This window comes from Amaranthus tricolor, chromosome 17 (assembly GCF_026212465.1).
Source record: "Amaranthus tricolor cultivar Red isolate AtriRed21 chromosome 17, ASM2621246v1, whole genome shotgun sequence".
Taxonomy (NCBI): Eukaryota; Viridiplantae; Streptophyta; class Magnoliopsida; order Caryophyllales; family Amaranthaceae; genus Amaranthus; species Amaranthus tricolor.
The window spans coordinates 12,524,729-12,546,448 of NC_080063.1; the positions used below are offsets into that span (position 1 = coordinate 12,524,729).

General features: G+C 33.7%; 1 protein-coding gene across 2 annotated transcripts in view; it reads right to left on the reverse strand.

Moving 5' to 3' along the window:
• LOC130804418 (uncharacterized) overlaps positions 1-19,663 on the reverse strand; it is a 36,204-nt gene extending 16,541 nt beyond the window's left edge. For both annotated transcript variants that reach the window (XM_057668841.1, XM_057668842.1), the window contains exons 1-7: positions 19,245-19,663; positions 14,031-14,252; positions 9,490-9,585; positions 9,215-9,267; positions 7,457-7,553; positions 7,108-7,181; positions 3,013-3,124 (exon numbers count right to left, since the gene is read on the reverse strand). In XM_057668841.1, the coding sequence (XP_057524824.1) occupies positions 3,013-3,124; positions 7,108-7,181; positions 7,457-7,553; positions 9,215-9,267; positions 9,490-9,585; positions 14,031-14,252; positions 19,245-19,394 (804 nt within the window). In that variant the 5' untranslated portion in view covers positions 19,395-19,663. The remainder of the gene's footprint in view (positions 1-3,012; positions 3,125-7,107; positions 7,182-7,456; positions 7,554-9,214; positions 9,268-9,489; positions 9,586-14,030; positions 14,253-19,244) is intronic.
• Positions 19,664-21,720: the final 2,057 nt, after the last annotated feature.

Consider the following 21,720-nt stretch of genomic DNA (forward strand, 5'->3'; position numbering starts at 1 on the left):
ACAATAATTAGAAGAGATGATGGGAACAAAGGTAAACAACTTTCAACTTTCTACGGGCAATTGTTTGCAAAAGTTGTTCATAGACGGTCTAGAATGGAACCCGATTGATGCATCTAAGGTCGGGTGGTCATCCATTTTCAAAGAATGATATCCTACCCAACAATCCTCCCAGAAATTAGTTTTATTCCCCTCCCAACCATAAAACTCGTAAAAGGCAAAATTTTAGAGCGTAAATGTGATATCACTTTCTTTCATAGGGCCAAGGCAAGTAAAGGACGGTCCAGCAAGCACATCCCATTGAGTTGTCTACAAGCTATACATTTTGGAATTTCTCCAATGCACTATCAACAAACAATGTGTTATTATACAATACAAATTTCAGTGTAAGAAATTTGTGTTGCGTAGAACCATAGATATACCGATTCATGATACACTATGAACAGCTGATAGCCTTGCCAAAAACGTCTACTTGAGTGGCATTTGTTGTATATGGAACTAAAAAATGCTCTCGCTTTTTGAACATCATGCTTGCTATGATCAAGCAAAAAGATTACGCAAAATCTATGAAAGTCTCCTTTTCATCATTCCTTAACCTATATCCAACCATGGACCCTATCATAGACTTACTTAAACTTGTCCATCAATTGTAGGAGTGAAGAATCCCTTGTACCACTAACCATCTCATACAAATCTTTTTGAATTCCATTCAAGAGCTTCATCTTTATTACTTTGTTGAATGTTGAGCATAAATACAATCATGCTTTCTTTACCGCATATGATTTTATGTTTGATAAGCATGTCATTTTTTCTACGACCCATAGTTACATCACTACCCAATAAAAATCATTAATAATTCCAACCCAATTTATATTCTCGTCACTTCCCAAATACTTCACCTTATCTTTCAACGTCGTAAAAGTCTTGGTGTGTTCTACTCATAGTTTCCAAGAATGTTAAACGGTTCGAAACGAGTATGGAACGGGAACGTGGGACGTGGAAAGCTTCTTGTGGTAATTTCGTAATGGTTGGGTACGAAAATAAAAAATTATAATAAGATTGTGTTTTTAAAAAATAATAAAATCTAATATATAAAAGTAAAGCTATAAAAATTATTAAAAATGTTAAAAAGTTAAAGCGATTAACAAAAAGAACTATGAAAGAAAAAATTAAAATGGATCAGATATCTAATTTAATAATAAAAGTAGAAATTATTTCAGGAAAGAATTATGAAATAATAAAAGTAGAAAAAAGAGGATATATTAGGAGTGTGAAGGATAAAAAGGATTTACTGACAAATGTCGAGAGAAGAAAAGGGTTACATGGGAATTCAGAAAAAATTAAAAAAATTAAAAAAAAAAGGTTGAAATAGGGATGGTATATCTTTTCCTCACACGTCTTTTATTTCCTTTCATTCTCCTCTCTATAAGATAAGTAATTTCTCCCTCCATTTCCCTCATGTTTCTCATCAGTAATTTGTGATTTGAGGTTGCCCAACTTCTCACACTCATGTCATACCTCTCATATTCCTCCATTAAAGCACTAGATAAAAGCAGTTTTCTATGCCTCTCACTAAAGCAAAACCGTGGCTCACATACCAAAGGAGGTCTAAAACTAACAAAGGAGCATTGGGTGACGTGGCAGAATAGAGGGTGCTGGAACAACAAAATACAATTTTGTTATGACAATCTATTATAACAACAAATATTCCATTACTATTTCTGTTATAGCATATATTAGAATAAGAGAAATGAATTTGCTAGATCTTCTATGAGCTGGCATAGCAGCCAATCTAACTCTATATATAGGGTAATATTCAGTAGCTAAGTATGCTAAGAATTCTGTAAGAATGCCTTGAGGTAGGAGCAACTGTGCTCGAAAACAGTAGTTGTAATACGTTCTTCTTTTCTTTCTTCTAATACATACTTCTCTCTCTTCTTTTCTGTTTTACATTTCCAATCATAGCACAGTCCTACCGGATTCCTCACTCTCATCTCTCTCTATCCTTTCTTCTCTAGTTCATTTCTAGATCACGTATCACGTCGTTCCAAACACTGCTCACCTAGTCTTAAACATGAATTGTTTTGTATGAAATTGTTCATATTACCCTGTGAGGCATAGTTTTCAAGGAAGATAATTGTAATTTAGTGTTCAAGATAAATTCTTTCTTGATCATATACATCTACACTATAACCTTAACACCCAAGCTCATTTGACTGCACGTTTAGGGCGAGGCAACACCTAGCAACACTTTCGTACTTACCACCACACTAGGTTTAAGAAGTTATGAACCACTTCAAATTGAATTTCACTCGTTTTATTGTATGAGATTAAGAATTAAGTTGATTAAACAACTAATTACAAAAAAAATCTCCTTTACTCTAAATTGGAATGAAAAACAATGAAAAAGTAGCACCCATAGATAAGTTTGATAAAGGATGTTACCAATTTGTTTCCTTGCAAGCTTGGAGCGAATTAAGAGAATGTTGCAAAATTATCACTTCATAAAACACTCCATTAGAGTAAGAGTGACTGGAGCAATTAAATAATGCAAAAAAAATAGATTAAGCAAACATCACATTGCCCTATGGATAAAATCATGACAATGAACAAAGTGATGAGAGTAATACTTCCCCTTGCCTTGCAACACTTTCTCTCCCACCCAAAAAAATGACATGCAAGCTTAAAAGAAAAAACTAAATTGTTCATGAAGCATATCCACAAAGCCAAAAATCAAACCATATAAAAAGTACATGAAGCGATGATCTTCACAATCACGAAATAAAACTGTGTATGTTACCTTACTCACAGATGTACAATATTTATGAAAATATAATTTAATATCCGAAGAAATTGTTGCAAGATCTGTAAATGACATGGTACCATTCCAACTGAATAACTTAGATCACGTGGCAGGAGAGACAAAGAGCATGACTGACGAAGAAACACAACATTAGACATTAAGGACCATCACATTGACAGCTTGTCATCATAAGACACTTGATAATGTAGTACCTCTATTGTAGCACTAGTAGAGTCTGTTGCAGGCTGCTGCTCACCTCGAAGCTCAGGTGAGATTTTCATTTCATCAATTCTTTTTCTGAGATTTGAGGCCTGATTATCTACTCTGCAATCACATATCGTAAACAGGAAAACCAAGCACAGTCTATAAAAGATTTTCTCAAAAACAAGTTTTTCTTAACATATTCTTCACAATGAAGATAACAAGCAGACGCTAAAAAAGATTTTCTGTATCATAATCATGTAGGAACCATAAATAGTTATAATGAAGCTAACAAGTAACATTTCAAATATAAGCTTTTCCAACATTCAGTAAATAGTAATAATGAAAATAACAAGATATAATAATTTTCTTTTCAGAGAGCAAAATATCCCCTGCATCATTGCGACTGTCACATAACAAGATAACCAAGTCTGAGTGGTACTAAACAAGCACAGAATCATATCATCACCAAATCGTAAAAGGGACACGTAAATGTTCACTATACCACTTGCACCCAAAAAATATTTAAGAATCCAAAACATAAGCATCATGACTCCAAATTCTACTACTTGATAACATAAATCAAACACCTCTCTTAAAATCTTTTATCAACGAAACTAATAAACTAAAACGCTCATGAGTGTCGAGCAAAGAAGAATCATATCTCCAACCCCTATACTTCTAAGTTCTAACCTCATAAACTAGGTGCTAATGCTTCACTAGATGCTACACATATTCTTAATATATTATCCTACTCCAGAGTCCAGACCCTCACATGAGCCTCCTCCAGTCCACTGACAAGTACGAAGAGCACTAATGCATGCGGCCCTATAAGTACAACAAATTTCAAAGAAGCTAACTGCAGTTAAATCTTAACTGGAACGACATGTACTAGCTTTGACTACGAACGCAACGAAAAATTTGGATCCTTCCAAATTCCATTATAATGTGACCTCATAAATCTATTCTCCAATAGGGAAATGGAGACTATTTTAAAAATAAAGTAAACACGCAACCACTGACCAGGAAATGGAGACTATTTTTAAAAATAAAGCAAATTTTTTTTTTAAACAAAATAAAAAATAAAAAATAAAAAATAATAAAAAACTGAAAATTAACAAGAAAGTGACAACAAGAACCCTAAAACTTTCTCCTCACCTAAACAGCAAAGGGAACAAGGCACCATCATCTAGGTTTTATCAGCTAATATCGTCACCACCACCTCTCCCCTTTATGTTAGCAAGAGCTAGCTCTCTCTCTCTCTCTCTCTCTCTCTCTCTCTCTCCCTCCCTCCCTCCCTCCCTCCCTCCCTCCCTCCCCCTCTCTCTCTTTCTCTCTCTCTCAGCCCATCTTTGCAAACAAACATCATTTTCTTCTTCTTCTGTTACTCACCATCATCCATCATCTAGAAATTATACCAGTGCAGAAGGCTTAAATGTTCAATGGTAAAGTTTAACCACCAAGGTACCAAGAACCTCTTTGCACAAAACCCACCAAAAAAGGGTCTAGACTCTAGAGTCTAGACTTTGGAGCGAAGCTCAATTGACATAAAATTCTTAAGAAATTGATGCCAATCTTTCAACCTTCATTTTATATTTTTTTTGAGTCGAGAATGTATGATCATTTTTCACTCTGGGAAAGCCAAAGATGATGGCACCTTGAAGAGAGTTTTGAAAAAAGTGGAGGAGAAAGAAAAGTAGGAAGTGCTACAAGCAACGCAGGAAAACATCAATGACGCATGTGGGAACCGTTGATTATTGTTAAAAGGTTGCGACTACATGTAAACACCTGTCAAATATTTTTTTAACACAAAATCGACTCAAAGCCAAATTAGTGGGTCACAACTCAAAAATTTTTACAGCCTAATATTTTTCCGGTTCTAAGTCGTTATTTTTAGTCAAGACTCACTATAATTTTGGTAAATTAGTATTTCCATGTTGAAGCCTTAAAAGATATATATTGCTTTATCTTTATAAGAAAAGAAAATTATAAAAAATAAAAAAATTATTTAAAAAATCTTTCATAAATTTTAATGATTAGAAAACAAGTTTAAGACTTTGAACTGTTGAGACGACTCGAACCCAGTCAAATCGAAAAAGACCCACTCCAAAGTCAACCCAACTCGAAAATAAAACCCAAAATTTTCAATAAATCCACCAAACCAACCTGCCTTTTTCTACCTTTTTGACACGTCTAATTGTGACGATGCAACATGGACAAAAAGTGAGGACAACCGAGTAAAAGAAGGATAAAAAATTGGGGCTAAAATAATTTGTTTGTTAAGGATTTTCCTTGGGCTTTTTAACATAGGCACATCTAGCAAAGGCTCATAGATTTATATTTGTTCACTTTTCTCCCTTTAACACAAACCAAAAATTGGATACGTGATTCCAAAAACCAAATTCATCAACAAAATTTCCTACCAAACTCCCAATAGGTTCTAAATGCATATGTGCCACAAGCATTATACTACACGGGGACATATTTTTCTTCCTTGAGTGACACCGAAAGGGGAAAAACATAGAAAAAATATTTCCAAGCAAACAGCCAACATAAGGTTTTGTCTAATGGTCGTTCGATAAAACTTATCTTTTAGCTTTGCGGGAAATCCTAGTAGTCATTTTCCATTGTTGCTATCCAGACTTAATTCTATAAAGTGACATCTTGTTAGATGTCACTCTGAAATATGCACCCAATGTATTTGAAGAATTCACTTGGAGTGATCCTTTCTCTTTTGGCTTTATAGTGCCTCTCATTATCTCATATGTGCTAAAACTACATTTTATGCACCCAAAACAATGTCGTTAGTAAACAACATGCACCAATACACGTCTTCTTGTATTGGTCGAGTTATCTCATATAGGACCACTGCAAAAAGAAAAGAGTTTAGAGTTGAGCCTTGATAAAGTTCAATTGTGATCGGAAAATCCTATGTTGCCCCTCCACATGTCCTAATATTATTCTTTACTTCTGGATACATACTATGCACTATACTAATGTGTTTCTTAAGTACATCTCTATGTACCTTGTAGCATACTTTTTCCAACTCTATAAAAACCATGTGCAAATCTTTTTCTAGCCTTAAAGTACTCTATCATTTGTCTTAAAATATGATTTAATTCAATTGGAAATCTCCCTAACATAAATCTAAATTGATTTTTTGATATAATGATACATCTCCTTATACGTATCTTTATCACTCTTTGCCATAACTTCATAGAATTTTATTCCTTCCTTGGTAGTTGGAGCAATCCAAAACACCTCCCTTGTTCTTGTAAATGGGGCATTAGAGTACTTCTCCCGTCATTGAGCATTTTGTTTTTTCTTCAAATCCTGTTGAATACATTAGTTAGCCAAGTTACTACTATCGCTCTTAGGAATCTACATACCTTAATAGGTATACCATCAAGCCCAACGGTTTTCTTTAACTTCATTTTCTTCAAAATGCTACCACCTTTAATATTTGTTTTTTTCACATAATTCTCTATTTTCTTCTAAAGGAGTGATTATTGTGTCTCCTACAACATTTCATTGTTCTCCATCATATAGCTCCTTAAAACACTCCCTCCATCGATGTTTGATGTTCTCGTATTGAACAATGTTCTTATCCTTATCCTAAATAAATTTTACTACACCTATGCCATTAGTTTTTGCTTGCATCCTCTTTGCCATCCTATAGATATTTTTTCTCCTCTTTAGAAGTTAATTTGACAAACACCTCTTGAAAAGCTTTAATTTTCACTTGCGGTATTTTGTCTTGGTTTTAATTTCCAAAAAATTAACTAAGTTTTCTTTATTCCTGTATTTTCCTAATGCAAGAAAACATTTTCGTCTTTTCCTTGATCACTGCCTTGGCCTCCTCCTCATTCCAACAGATTGTATCCTTCTTTACCATGAAAGAACCCCTTGATTCTCCTAGAAGATTTAACATAGAACAATGGTAATTTTCAAGTAGCATCTCGTGATGGATTCCTAATCCGCCATATTGACTATAACTAACGACAATCTTTTGCAATACATTGCAGATAACTAATTCAATCATAATGGATTGCAATAATGAATGCATCAAAAGTTGAAACACAATGAAAGTTGAGTTTGTCAAGAACCTCAATAGCTCGGCATTTATTTTTAGCCCTGAAATGGCACCTTGGGCAAACTGTAGCAATTCCTCTCGCTTCACCTGCAAATCAGAGAACAAAAATTTAAAATTTTCACCAGAAGTTGATACAAGGAGTAGAATACCAAGAATTATAGAGGCAGTTGCTAGTGACAAAAAGGGTCATCATGGATAATATTGGTTGTAAAAAATTAGCACAGAAACCAACAAATCTCAATAATCCACTGCAAAGTAAAGAAAATCACCATAAACCTATAGCCAAGGAGGATTAGAAGGGTAAAAGAATCGGTAAAATATAAATCACAAAAGAAAGCATAGCATTTCACCATCGTCCTTACCAGTACTTCATCTTCATAGCTCGAGAAAACTTGTGCTAGATCCTGAATACTACTAACTATAGCATGATGCACTTCTTTTCCACCAGTGAGACAAAGCCTGCATGTAAGTAATTTTTATTTAGATAATCTCCAATTACAAATAAGAACATTTCACAAGAACAAATATAGCATAATGCATTATATAAACTAACAAGTCGAACCTATAAACCGAATGACACTATGGCAGAAAAGACCATACATTGGAAGACAGAAAAAATAAACCGACTACAATAAAAAAAAATTCATTTAACTGCACTTGTCTCTAAGGGATTGTGTCAAACAAAAATATATCTAGACGCTTTCATATAGAATTCAGTATTGGTTCTAGTACCGAGGCCTAGAGAGGAAAGCCACAGAGCTTGCTCTATATAGTCTGACGCATAAAGAGGACAGGCTCCATAGATGGGAACGAGTGTCGGAGGGGTAATTAGTAAATACAACTTTAGTAACCCACAAGCATATAAAAAAAGCTCCACTAGGAATATTTCATAACCACCATTATACAAGAGCTCATGTTTACCAAATTGTAGTTCGTAGACATTGAAATCAAAAATCGTACCTTAGAATTTTTCAGTTCATTCCATGATTTTGTGATGATTAGATGCGGCAAGTAAATGCAAATTCTTATAGTTACATAATATTTGGGCTTAAAACCAAATCACGAGCATTTTGATTCAGGGTCTCTTTTTCTAGAAGCTTAAAGCCAAATAACAAACAAAAGCCCCAACAATTTACCATATTATGTTAGACTTTTCACTTGAATTCAGAGGTCAAGGTCTTAGGATTTCTCTTTTCTTCTATTCTAAGGAAGAGTATGACACATTAATGGATGGGGTAAATTCCATACAGATCAGAATTCGTAAGGGTGTCAAGGACTTAGATAAACTGGAACAACTCAATCCCAAACCAGACGGAAGCACAATCCATTCCAAAACCAGCCTTACATATTTCCTTAATGGAAAGAGTGCATAGACATAAAAACGACTCAGTTTCCAATGTGCCCCAAGGGTATGTATATCCCACAGCTCAAACTACAACTTTACAGCAAAGCATCTTAAATATGTAGAGCTCACTGCTAAGGGTTCAAGAGGTGGCTCTTTGCTTGATCGTAGATGTCATCGCGATTGCGGTAACGGTCACGAATGCGACACCTCGCTAGTTTCATAGAAAACGCAATATGAATCATTAACTTGAAAATAACCAAATATTCATAGTAATTTATGTTCTCTAATAAATATATATATATATATATATATATATATATATATATATATGTGTGTATATATATATATATATATATATTTAAATTATAACTTCTACCAGACTTTTTAAAACCTAATACATATTAAATAAAATATAATGGATATTACGTTAGAAATAACAACTTACAATGATTGTTACCCCATGATTTCAAATCAGAAAAGACATAATAGGGTTTTGCAAAAAGATAAGCTCAAATTTCATCATGAAGCATCTAAAATTAAACGCAACAATCTCTTTTTCATTCCATGACTTCTTCACTTTAGTGTTTCACTTGGGATTGTACATAAAACATAGCTCTTAACAAATTTTAAATAACTAAATATAGCTTGAACATGAATGCATGACTACTACAATCACTTACTCCTAGGCCTTAGAATACTATAAATCCAGTAAGAACAGTGACAAGGTAAACTTAAAGCTTAAAAGTTGGTCAGATTAACTAATTCAAAACCTCACCCAAACATCTCAAGAAGCAAAGAAACCTCTTCTTCACTAGGTGCCTCAAGTATCTGAAACACAGAAAAAGTTAATTTGCCATTAGCTTCTTTCATTAACAAAGGAAATCCACAGGCTCACCCAAGGTATTAAAAGATTGTGTTCTCTTCACCTTCAATAACAAAATTCAGTTCATTTGAGTAAAACAAGTTCAGTGGAGCAAAATTAAGGTGTAGAGAACATGGCCAAGACCATGAGGCATCTAATTGACACTGCAAAATTTGCTATTAACATACCATTGATAGGGTTATGCCCTCAAGAGCTTGACTGAGAAGGAAAACATCCCGGAAGTTCATAGGTTCACTCTGGTCTTCAGAATCATAAAATAAAACCTACCCGTTCACAAAGAGTAAGACTGTCAAAAAATGCTTATGATTCCAGAAAAGATGCCAAAGAAATTAATAACACAATTTCGACATAAACAGCAAGGATTGACATATATAATTACCAATAAAGACACAAATACAACGAATCAATAAAAAGATACATAAGTGAGATATCAAAAGTTAATTTTAATTTTACAAGCTTAATAGTTAGCATGAATTGCCAATATGAACTCCCATACTCTTGACGAACACAGATAAATATATTTACCAAAAAGATTTTCTCACACATAATAATACTCCTTAAACAATAAATATATTAACCTAAAAAATGCAAAAGTGAGATATCATTGTAACCTTCTTAACGAACACATAGATAAATATATTTACCAAAAAGATTTTCTCATGCATAATAACATCCTTAAACAATGTGCTCGTTAAGAAGGTTACAATGAAGAGGATCACTGTATCTCCTAATCGTTCCTCATAATAAATCCACTAAACCAATAATGTACTTTGTTGACGATATAAATGCATTACAAGAGATCAAAATATTACATTTGAAGCAAAAAAGAAAAATACTAGAAGTGTGTATTATGTTTCAACCCTTGAGTCCTTACTAGAATAGTAAATCGACAAAACAAAAAGACAAAATGCAGATAAACAATGGAACTAGAAGCATCAAACCTCCAAATAAAATAATGAACCTGAAGAAATTTTTTTTTCTTTTTAATAACAAAAATTATTTTTTTGATAAGAAAATTTATATTAATGGAGCAAAAAAAGGTACAACAACAGAGATAAGAGATCTCAAAAAAAAAAAACAAACACTAGCTGCTAAAAGACATTCCAATCACTTCTGCATAAATCACTAAAAGAAAAATACTCAAAAAGGCCATTAGCCTCAACCCATAAAGTGGCTAGGAATTTTGCCTTGTTCCAAATGATTTCCTACGATAGAAATCAATTACAAAAAGTAATTTTGTTTCTTGCTAGCCAAATCGACCATAAGATCGCAAAATTTTCACTTATAAGGTCTCCCTTATACCATAAACCCCAATAGAAGTTATTAAGAAAGTCAACTACTGCTTTACAGAGTGATCCATAATTCACCTCCAAAATCAAAAATGTCTATCCCATAAGTCTTGCGCACAATTGCAGTTAAAGAAAAGTTAATCAATATCCTCCCTCCTCCAAACACATAATACACCTATTTGGATTCAACGTCTCATTTGGCCTTCTTTTTGGAAGATTCTCCATGGTATTCAATTTCCTTTCGGCTACCAACCAAATGAAAGCTTTGATTTTGGTAGGAACCTTAGCTTTTCAAATTAATCTTTCCACCGAAAAAGAAGGAAGAGCACTAGAGGAGGAAAAATTTATAAAGACTATTACGACCAACAAACGAAACCATCAAAATGGAGTCCAACCTAGATGTGTTTTTTTAAAGAATGTACAAAATTTCTTCTATAAAATAAAATCAAATTCGATATAAAAATATGGCAAGATGATCCCAATTGTCAACAATTGCAATGGCCATTCAACGGATGAGAACTTCAAAATCTTGTGTTAACTACGTAATCAAATCAACAGAAAAGTGTTGCATGATAAATTAGAAACAAAACAAGTACACCTTTATTGTAGAATATTAGAGCTTGAAATAAGTACGGTACAAGGTTGATATTGGAAACCTACTAAATCTTTGTGAAAGCAAGTGGGCCAGCCATAATCATCTCGTGATGCAAAGATTGAACAAAGTCTTAACATTTCTCTAAATCTCTAATGGGACACAGGCAGATGAGATAGGTTGGTAATAGTGACAGCAATACTAAACAATGGTCGCAAGTTTCTAGTTGTGATTAATAGGTCTGTAATTGAAGCAAATATTTGTGATACAAAAGAATGCATGGTGGTTTGGAATCATGTTTATGTGGTTACTTATGTGCTTACTTCACTTATTAGCTTTCAAATGTTCAAAGACTAAGAATCCTTACTGTAACAATAACATTTTATAATGTATTGCAATTCTCACCATTTCAATAAATCCCAGGAAAAAAAAAAAACTTTCATGTATAGCATGTTTAGAATTAAATACCTTTAATAAAAGAAATCAAATACCGTTCATAGATTGTTATCTTATGATTCCTAAATCCGCACTTCTAAGTTTAAAAATGGTCTAGTTAAATGTTTGATTAGACAACAAATTTGTGATGAACATTGGTAAGCAATAGTTAAACATAAGCCAATTCTAGTAAGTAATGCTAAACAGAAATAGTGAAACAGTTTGTAATGAATACGGCTTTCGTGATCACCATATAAACATATGGTGACCATTTTCTAGTAATTAGTAGGGGTGTAACTAATCTGGTGAAAAACCGAACACCGAACCGAACCAGACCGAATAAGCAATTTAGTTTGGTGATATTTTAAATATGGTTTGGTTTGGACAAAAAATTTTTTAAAAAAATTGGTTTGATTCGATTTCGGTTCAAGGTCCCAGAAAACCAAAAAAACCGAACTAGACCGAAATATTAAGGGAGTGAGTTAGTTGGCCCAAGCCCAAAAGGAATAAAACCCTAGCAACAGGTATCCAAAATATAAATAAGACATAAAAAGTCAGAGTTCATTTGAAACCCTAGGCTTACAGGGGACTGACGGCGCTCCCTAACTCCCTCTTCCATTCTTGAATTTGATACCTTCAATCGCTTCTTCTCCATTCCTGATATCTTCATCCCAGCAGTCATCTACTCATCTCAATGGAAAGCCAAAGGTAATATCCTTTATTTGCATTCGTTCACTAGGTTTTAGATTTAGATTTATTTGTTATTTTTCGTTTACTAGTTTAGATTTATCTCTTATTTTTCGTTTATTTTTCTCTCTTTTATTTTAGATCTAGATTTATTTGTTGTAATTTGTTATTTTAGATGTATTTGTTATTTTGTTTTCGTCTTCAATCGTCTGTATTTTAGATGTATCTATTTGATAGATTCGTCTCTATTTTTGATTTTTTTTGTTATTTTTCGTTTGTTTTTATCTCTTTTATTTTAGATTTAGATTTATTTGTTGTAATTTCTTATTTATGATATATTTGTTATATTTTGATTTAGATTTATTTCGTCTTCTTTGGATAGTTCGTCAGTAGTTCTGATTTAGATTTATTGTTTTTTGTTTCGTTTGTTTATTTTTCAGTATGTTCGTTAGCTTTGTGTATTTTTTGTTGTAATTTGTATTTTTGTTGTTTATTAGCACGTGATGTGTTGGTCCCGATCTCCACTATGGCTTCTGAAAGTGTATTTAGTACGGGAAGGGCTCTTGATCCTTTTAGGAGTTCTCTTACTCCTAAAGTTGTGGAGAGTTTAATTTGTGCTCAAGATTGGCTTTGTTCATCCCCTATTCCTAATGTTGAAGAAGCTTTGGAAGATCTTGAACAACTCGAAGAAGGTAACTTATTTACAAATTACATTATTTTGTAATATAGACAAAAATGAGTTTATTAATTCTTTTTTTGTGTTTTTTTTTTTTCTTTTGCAAGATTTGAGTAAAATGGTGTTGGAAGATCTCGGTGATGATGGCTCAACATATCTCAATACCATTGAAATTGAAGATTGATGAAGAGGAGGATGGTGGTTGAAGGTTTCATTGAGTATTGAAGATTCAAGTTTGTGTTTGATGTTGGAGTGAACTGTTTATAGAATTCATATTTTGTAATGAACTTTTAAATTTGTTTGAATGTTTGATGAACATTTTAAGTTGTTTTAGTCTATTTTTAATGAACACTTTAAGTTGTAATGAATGGACCTATTGTTGGAAATTTCTATAGGAATCGATTCTGTCAATGGAATGACCTACTTTTGGAGCTTTTACATTCGGCCAAAGTGGGCTAATTCGGTTCTATTCGGTTAATTCGGTGCGATTTGGACTGAAATTTTAAAATTCGGTTTGGTTCAATTTGGAATATAAAAAATATGATTTGGATTTGGACAGAAAAATTCAACACCGAATTTAATTCGGTTTGATTTGGATTTGTGTATAATCCAAACCAAACACCGAACTTTCACCCCTAGTAATTAGGCTTTTGAACTTTAAAAAGTAGCAAACAAGAAAATATTTCAGAAAACATACAGGAGTTATTTAATCTTTTTATCAAAAAACGCTTTTGAAAACAAAATTCATATTAACAATAATTTCAACAAAAAAGCAATTGTTGATAAACTTTCCATTTGTATTCTTGTCTCAAGCAATGCCAATGTAAGTATGTAACTCAATTTATTGTAGTCACGAAGGACTGCCTAAAATCTCTTCAAGCATACCCTGTAACTGTAAGGCTGCAACTGACCAAAATCGCCTATTTCAAGTATACCCCTCACAACTGATCAACAGAAAGCTAGCATGGTCCAAAAATGTTTTGCGCTTGTTAAGCAATTAAATATTAGTAATAGGACAGCTTCACTTACTAAAGATGGTTTCCTTGTGTTATCGTTGGTCTCGTCAGCATCAAGATGTTGCTCAAGAGACATAACATTATCTTCAGTCAAATCTCCAGATAGCTTCGCAATTTCTTTAAGCAGAGTCAACCATCTTCTTAGCAGTTGAACTCTTTCTGGACCCCTACAGCTAATAGAAGCCTCCTCCAATCTCTTGACAGCATGTGTAAAGCTTTTATGGTTTCGAGCTACCTGCAATTGTGTTTATAAGGAATTCAGGAAGCTTTCAATGCATAAGAATCAATAAATTAAAGCGGTCAGCTTCAAAAATCAACAGCAAAAGATCCACTAAAAAAGCTATTGCTAAACTACAATGACCCATCAGTGTACAATGATGAAAGAGAATGAATTCAAAGTTTATATTTTTTAACAGGTGACAATTCTCCACCACCACCACCACTCCGCCCACCAAATTTCGTTTCTAATATATTAAGACATATAAGGACAGTACACTGCTTGTTTATCAACTAATAGAAGGACCGTTCAATCATTAACTACATGATATTATTATCCAAACCATCAACTTACTAGTTACTACATCTTTCAACGTATGAGAGGCCATATTATAGCGACGATGTGGTGCATTAACACAAATGTGATCGTTCCTCAACCTACCAGCGCTGAAACTGAAACTAGACTTGAAAAGAAAATATCAACAAAAATTTGAAAGAAAAAAGGGTACGAAAGCTACATTTTTCTTCCAGTCACTTGCAAACTTCGTTTTAAAGGGACGAGACGCTATAAGATGCTAAGGGTCCCTAGAGCCTAGGCTCTAGCAAAAAAATCCAACAAAGAAGAGAAATAAAAGGAAGAGAAGAGAAATAAAGAGAAAACATATATAATGGGAGTTGGTATCAACCAATCAACTTTTGAAGGCAAAGATCAAAAAACGCTTTAAGACGCTCTAGGATGTTTGCCTTTAAGCGCTAAAAGGTGCTCGCCTTCAGGAATCGCCTCACTAAGCGTATCAAGGCGGCTAACCCATCACCTGCCCAAGGTGCTTGCCTTAGGTAAGATTTTTTTAAACTAAACTTGCGGACATGTCAAAACCCACATTTCTAAAAAGGTTCATTTTACTCGTCGAAATAAAAAATTGTGGCATACTCATCGGTAAGTAATGTTGCTGGCTAAAATTTAAGGCTATAGTTCATAGAAATTAAAGAATCATAGTTGAAAATCACATAGCACATCTACGTAAAAACATAGTGTAAAAACAAGATTGTCGTATCGGGGTCATATGGTAAAAATTTTTAATTATACCGTGAGGCCACATTGACCTCAAAATTCGATTCGTGATCGTTTATTCGACCGTGACCGAAACTGTATATTTTCACTATGCTTAAAAGAGACATTTTCTGTAGGAATTACTGATATGCACTACCACTTAAATCGCATTATATTGCCTCAATGCCATTAAGCGGTTCCATGTAGACATTGGTTTGGGGTCTATATATGCAATCTTACCCTTGTTGGTGAAATCAAAAAGGTTGTTTCTAATTGATCTTTGATAGCAAACATCATCTAAAACTTCACATAAATAGAAGTGCACGTGATTAATAAGTCATCTAATATAGTCCATGTTCAAAACTGAAGAACTTTTCATCCTTGTCCCCATTGAAATATGTGCAATCACTTGGTATTTAAAATTTAAATCTTTGAGTTTTGGCTTTCAAAAAGGCTATTTTTCTACCAAGTTACGCCATGTAAAAGATGGCACTCAACACACCCAATAAGGCTAATAAAACGACCATCGACCACTTAGTAACAAATCATGGTAGAGTCTATTTAATATTATGAAGTATATCTTATTCACCCTAGTAGCAATCATTTCTTGAAACCTACACCCTAGTAGAAATCTTCTGTAGCGCATATTGTTAGGCTACACCCTAGTAGTAACCTTTAGTAAAATCTACCAACCAAATAACCAAAGGTGGTCAACTTAAGGCTTAAATTAATTCCAATTTATCAATTTCAACACCTTACCCTAGAAATAGCGTATATGAACCCCCAAAACACCATTTTCATCAATACCACCCTAAACTATTACCCTAAATACAATTCAAGCAAAATAGCATAATCAATTGTAAGGAACAATAACAATGGAACCCTAAAGCAGCCTCATTGGCTGATTCCCTCGGCCAATTGGGACTTACACAAGAGAATATAAGGAAGTTTGGGATAATTTAACGAAAAAGGTGATGTATTTAAATTCACACAATTTTTCCTAAGTCCATAAATGACCCCTATTTTTCAAACCATTGACCACTTGATGTTTAGTTCATAATTCTAATCATTTGAAACCCCTCAACCAATTAAAGGAAAGAAAGTTATTCAAACCACATGATGGATGCTTTGATATTGCACAAACCCAAAATGCAAACCTACTGTCGTTTAATGTCATCCAATTCACTTTTACTATAAAATATAACCTCAACAAATCAGGCACACAAAGCTTTAAGGCTTAGACTTCCACAGTAGGATGGGACAACATATCTAATTCTTTATTCATCGTTATGAGATGCAGCTCCAATTATAATAGTAAGCAAAATGTGTTAGTTGTAGGCTAGGACATACACTTATTCCAAAATTATAGAAGACAAATTTTAAAACCCAAGCAAGCTTGTAATCTCGAAAGCAAATCAAAGAATTTGATTGCTCCGCATTCTTGAACTCTCCTTGTGGTGACTAGTTGAATTGGAATTGACTTCAATACGTTCCCCGATTCCCAAAGAAACACACGTTCTAAAGAACCTTGTAGAGCTAAGGTGATATGGCCTCAATTCACCAAGCAACCTAAAGTTGTGTTACATAGGCTCTTCGTTTCCCCTCAGGTACCGTGTCGCATTATCAGCACTAAAACAACTTTATGACACCTCCAAACTTTGATTTGGACCAAAAGCATAAAACCATTTCAAAATAGTCAAGTTTGACGATTGGACACGCGTCCAAGTTCAACACAAGTATCCCAAGTCCAAGTAACATAGAGCAAAAGTAATGGGTGCATAACTTTTGTGAGCCACCATAACATGCATCAAAGGGTGTTGCCTGAATGACTTCCAGTTACTTCCCTTTCCTAGTTCGTTACGCAATACAACAGCTGATGCTGATTATCCAAATAGTACACCAAAGTTTGTTACCTTGCTGACAAAACCCCTTCAATGTTATGAACACCAGATTTCGTAATTCAAAAAGGTCATACACTATAAGCTTAACAAAAGATTACCTTCTCATTGTTTTCCAATTACGCACTTCCATGCCAAATTCTTGAAAACACATTCGGCAAGTATCCATAAATTTTAAAATGATAGCAAAAGGGAAGAACAAAAGCCTCAACAAGATCAAGGAAATAGAAAAAGGAATTCAAGTCATAGTGTATAAACAAGGTATCATATCTGCCAAAACATAAATTTTTTCAAATCTATCGAGCTGAAACGCATTGTAAAGGTGTACAAAACCATGTTTTAGGTCAGTTTCAGGAATATCTCATTGCCTTTGACAAAAAAAGCATCAACACGCTTACAATCATTTTTGAACATAAACTATAGGCAAAGGGGTTGTTAAACCCAGTCCAAGGTTTCCTTAATTATCACGTGATGTTGCCCAACCCAAAGCTTCCTTAGTTATCACGTGATGTTTAAGAATATGTCAAAGTCATGTTTGTTAGGCCGCGTGTTAAATTCTGATAAGAGAAACGCGAGCAGCCCATTTTGAAAGAAGTGTGACTTGAGTCAAGTGTTAAATGACAATTAAAGTGTAGAAAAATTATGGCTTAAAGGTTAAAAGTAATAAAGTTACTATTAAATCTTAAGCATGTATGAGTGGTAAAGCACACTCCAAGTCATGAATCAATACAAAAACCAATTGTGTGCATAAACCAAAGCAATAGAATATTACAATGTTTCACATGGGTTTGCAATTGATAAATAAGGCAATGTAGTACACAAACAATCTAGATCAAGCTATGGTAGTATAGAGAACACAATAGGGGCTGTTGAATCACGTAAAAGCGGAACAGACAAGCAAACTAGCTGGACCTGTTGTTGGCTCGACCGAGCAGCTCGCTCGAGCGTGAGTCGAGCGAGGTATTTGGACGTTTCTGCCTGCTGTCTTCGGCTTGTACAATGCAGCCCTTTTGTCCCCCTTTGCTTATATATATGTGTACATGTTGTATGTAGTAAATAGAGCCAAGCTAAAAAGCTTGAGCCTTCCATCTATCCTTACCACTCTTTTTAATTATCTACTCAATGTATAGCTCACACATACAAACTCCATTGATGTAATTCCTTCAACATTATAATGAGCTTTCAAGCTCCTCTATCCTTTAAACACAAAATGATACACTAGCCTAGGCTGGTGGATGTAGCCTCATTAATGGTGAACCACCTTAAGTCTTGGTGTTAATGTTTGCTTTACTTTTATTGCTTAAATCACCTTAATACTTGCATGTGACCATGGTTCATTAGTGCACCTTCAAGCCATGGTCATTAACCTTTCGTGCCACCTTTAGGCCCACACTTCCGCATTCGTTAGCTTACTCTAACACATTTGTAATACAAGGACTTGTGTTGTTTCCTTTCCCTAACTCTAGTAGGAATTTATTTCTGTTAGCATTATAAAAGAGAGTGTGCAGCTTTGCACGAGACAGCAGATGAATAGCCATTGAATGAAAAACTTTTACCTGCTTAAACTTCCCCAATTTTGTCAGGGGACACTCTATCTAGTTTTCAACATCCTCAAAAAGCTTCATTCGGTCCACATTGACCTTTGTTTAAAGTGGTTCGGTTTCTCACCCTCAATATCAATCAGCATCAACAACAAACTATAAAGCCAAAAAAGAAATTGTTTGGCAGCAATAAAAACTAACCCAATTCCAGACTGAGGGGGAATTTGTGATGGTTATAGTGATATATATTAATGGTACTGATTCAGATTGTCATAATATAGTGTATATCAAGAACCAACGCTACCCTGAGCCACTTACACGGATTGACAATGTAATCATGTTTTTGAAATAACATTAACCTCCAACAGCAGAAATTTGTAAAATTAACCTCAACTAATGATAATAAAACAGCGAGATTGGCTATTTAAAATTAAACAAAATCAATAAAAACATATTTAAAAACCAAACTAAAATTGAAATTAAAAAAAAAAAAAAGAAAAGAGAAAGAAAGAGTTACTGACAATACGATCTTGAAGGAGTTTAGCACCCTCAGCAACCGCATGTCCAGCTTGCTGAACAACAGAATCAGCATAATTTTTGACGGTGCGAGTGATGTTGTTCTTGTTTCCAACCTCCACAGCCTTGCTCACCGCATTCTTTAGCCACGACATTTTCCTTTAATTTTGTCCCCAAATAACCTTATTTATTGCAGAAATCGTTAATGGAGATTACCAAAGAATGGGAATTGTAAAATTGACGGAGAAATAGGCAATTTATTAGGTTTAATTTGAGTTTTCCTAACTTGAAATGGTGAATGAAGGACAAAATGGTGGATTTTAGAGGTGGGGAGATAGAGCGCATATACATAGACAGGAGAAAATTTGGGGAAATGTTGAACAAAACAAAATTCAGCGTTTGAGGAGAAAATGACAAATCGAAAATACGACTAGTCCGACCCGGCCAGACCCTAAAGCCGGGTTTATCCACCTGGTCTTACAATTTGCCAAAATTTGAAAAAAAATAAGAATATTTAACAACTTAATTCCAAAAATAAATTTCGTGAAAACTTATTTTCCAAAATAAGCGTCCGTACATCCAAGCCTAGCCTCGGGTTAAGTCGCTTTTAATAACAACAAAAAAGAAAAAAATAAAAATAAATAAAACTCATAAGTCTAACAGCGACTTTAGCCTTTTATTTTTTTTTTTTTATGAACTAAAGTAGTCGTTGTTAATTAGAAAAATAGCCGTTAGGAACTTGAAAATAGCCGTTGTAATGATGTTCTATAAATAACTCCATTATTTTCCATACTTCATTATATCCAATCTACATCATTCTTCTTTTCAATCAATTTTTAAAGGTAACATAAGGTATTATGTTAGTTTTACTCTCAATTTATAAATGTTAATATTATTTTTGATTGTTCACTTACGTTACTATATTATATGTATTATGTAGATGTCAAAGGAGCATTGTATTAAAAAGCTTTGTGATTGTAGTTATGAACTTGAGATTAATACAGATTGGAGCGGCTTCGATCCTGAGCGTGAATTTATTGCTTGTCCTTTCTACTTGGTTGACGGATTATGATGCACATACTTTAGATGGATTGCTCTGAAGGGTACAAAATGGCAGAGAGACTTAATAATACGGCTTGAAAAGGAAAAACAAGAGCTTAAAGATGAGGTATTTAATCTAAAGAGACAAATGGATCATATGACACATAGGAAAGAAGAGACTGAATTATGAGAAAGTTTAAGAATCCTTCTTAGTTAGCGACGGTAGTTTAACTTAACCAATAAAGTATGTAATTTGATATGGATTTGTTAAACATGATTGAAATTCTGTTGAATGTTTGATAGCAACATTTTTATTTGAACATGATTGTCTGTTTGTTTTTTATTAAATTCATACTGCATTCTTGGCAGAATGATTCATCGCCGAAAAGTCTGAGTACTTAACATCATTTCATTCATAATAAACGTGTGATAATACGATAAAAATATATACATGTACATATATGTTACAATTTACACACAAAAGACCAAATGTTACAAATATTGAGTATGTACAAATGTTGAATATATACAAACAGTATTCTAATGCTAATCCTCCTCCTGTACCCTGTCTAACTGTGACGGTTTACGACGCCTCCTACGATAGTAAGAGGCCGTTGCATGACGCTCGGGTAGGAGAGGTGATTGATAATGTGATGATGTGGCACCCTGTGAGGATGGCATACAACCTCATTTATGAAGATCACTATAGATGACATACATTTTAAAATCAACAACAAATAAAAAAATTTATAATAAAAACGTACCTCAATAAGCTGTAGATCAACAAGAAGCATTAAATTGAAAGTTTATGAACCTACATTTATGTGAAAATTGATTAAAAGTTTGTAAACCCTAATTTTTTGAAAATGGAAAAACACAAAAAAGACGTACCTTAGGACAATGTAGGGAGATGACAGAACTAATTAGTCACTAACTTGAAATTTGATGAGTTTAATTGAAGAATTGAAGTTGATTTTAATGGTGGAATGAAGAAGGAGAACTCGTAAGGCTAGCAAAAGGAAAACGAATCCGAAAACTAAAATGAGAAAAAGGAAACTGGAAAAATAAAAAACCCATTAGTCGCTGTTACTAACAGGCAACAGCGACTTATGGGTTTTATTTTTATTTTTATTTTTTTCTCTTTCACTGTTACTAACAGTGACTTAACCCGATGCTAGGCTTGGATGTACGGACGCTTATTTTGGGAAATAAGTTTTCACGAAGCTTATTTTTGGAATTAAGTTGTTAAATAATCTTTTTTTTTTTTTTCAAATTTTCACAATTTGCCCTGCGAATCATGTGTCAATATTTGAAATAAACAAGTTTTTCGATAAAAGAATAAAAAAAATAAGTTTGTTTCAAACGTAATTTCTAAAATAAGTATTTTTGTGTTTGAGTTTAAGTTAAAGGATCTTGTTAGCAACGGCGGAGGTAACTAAC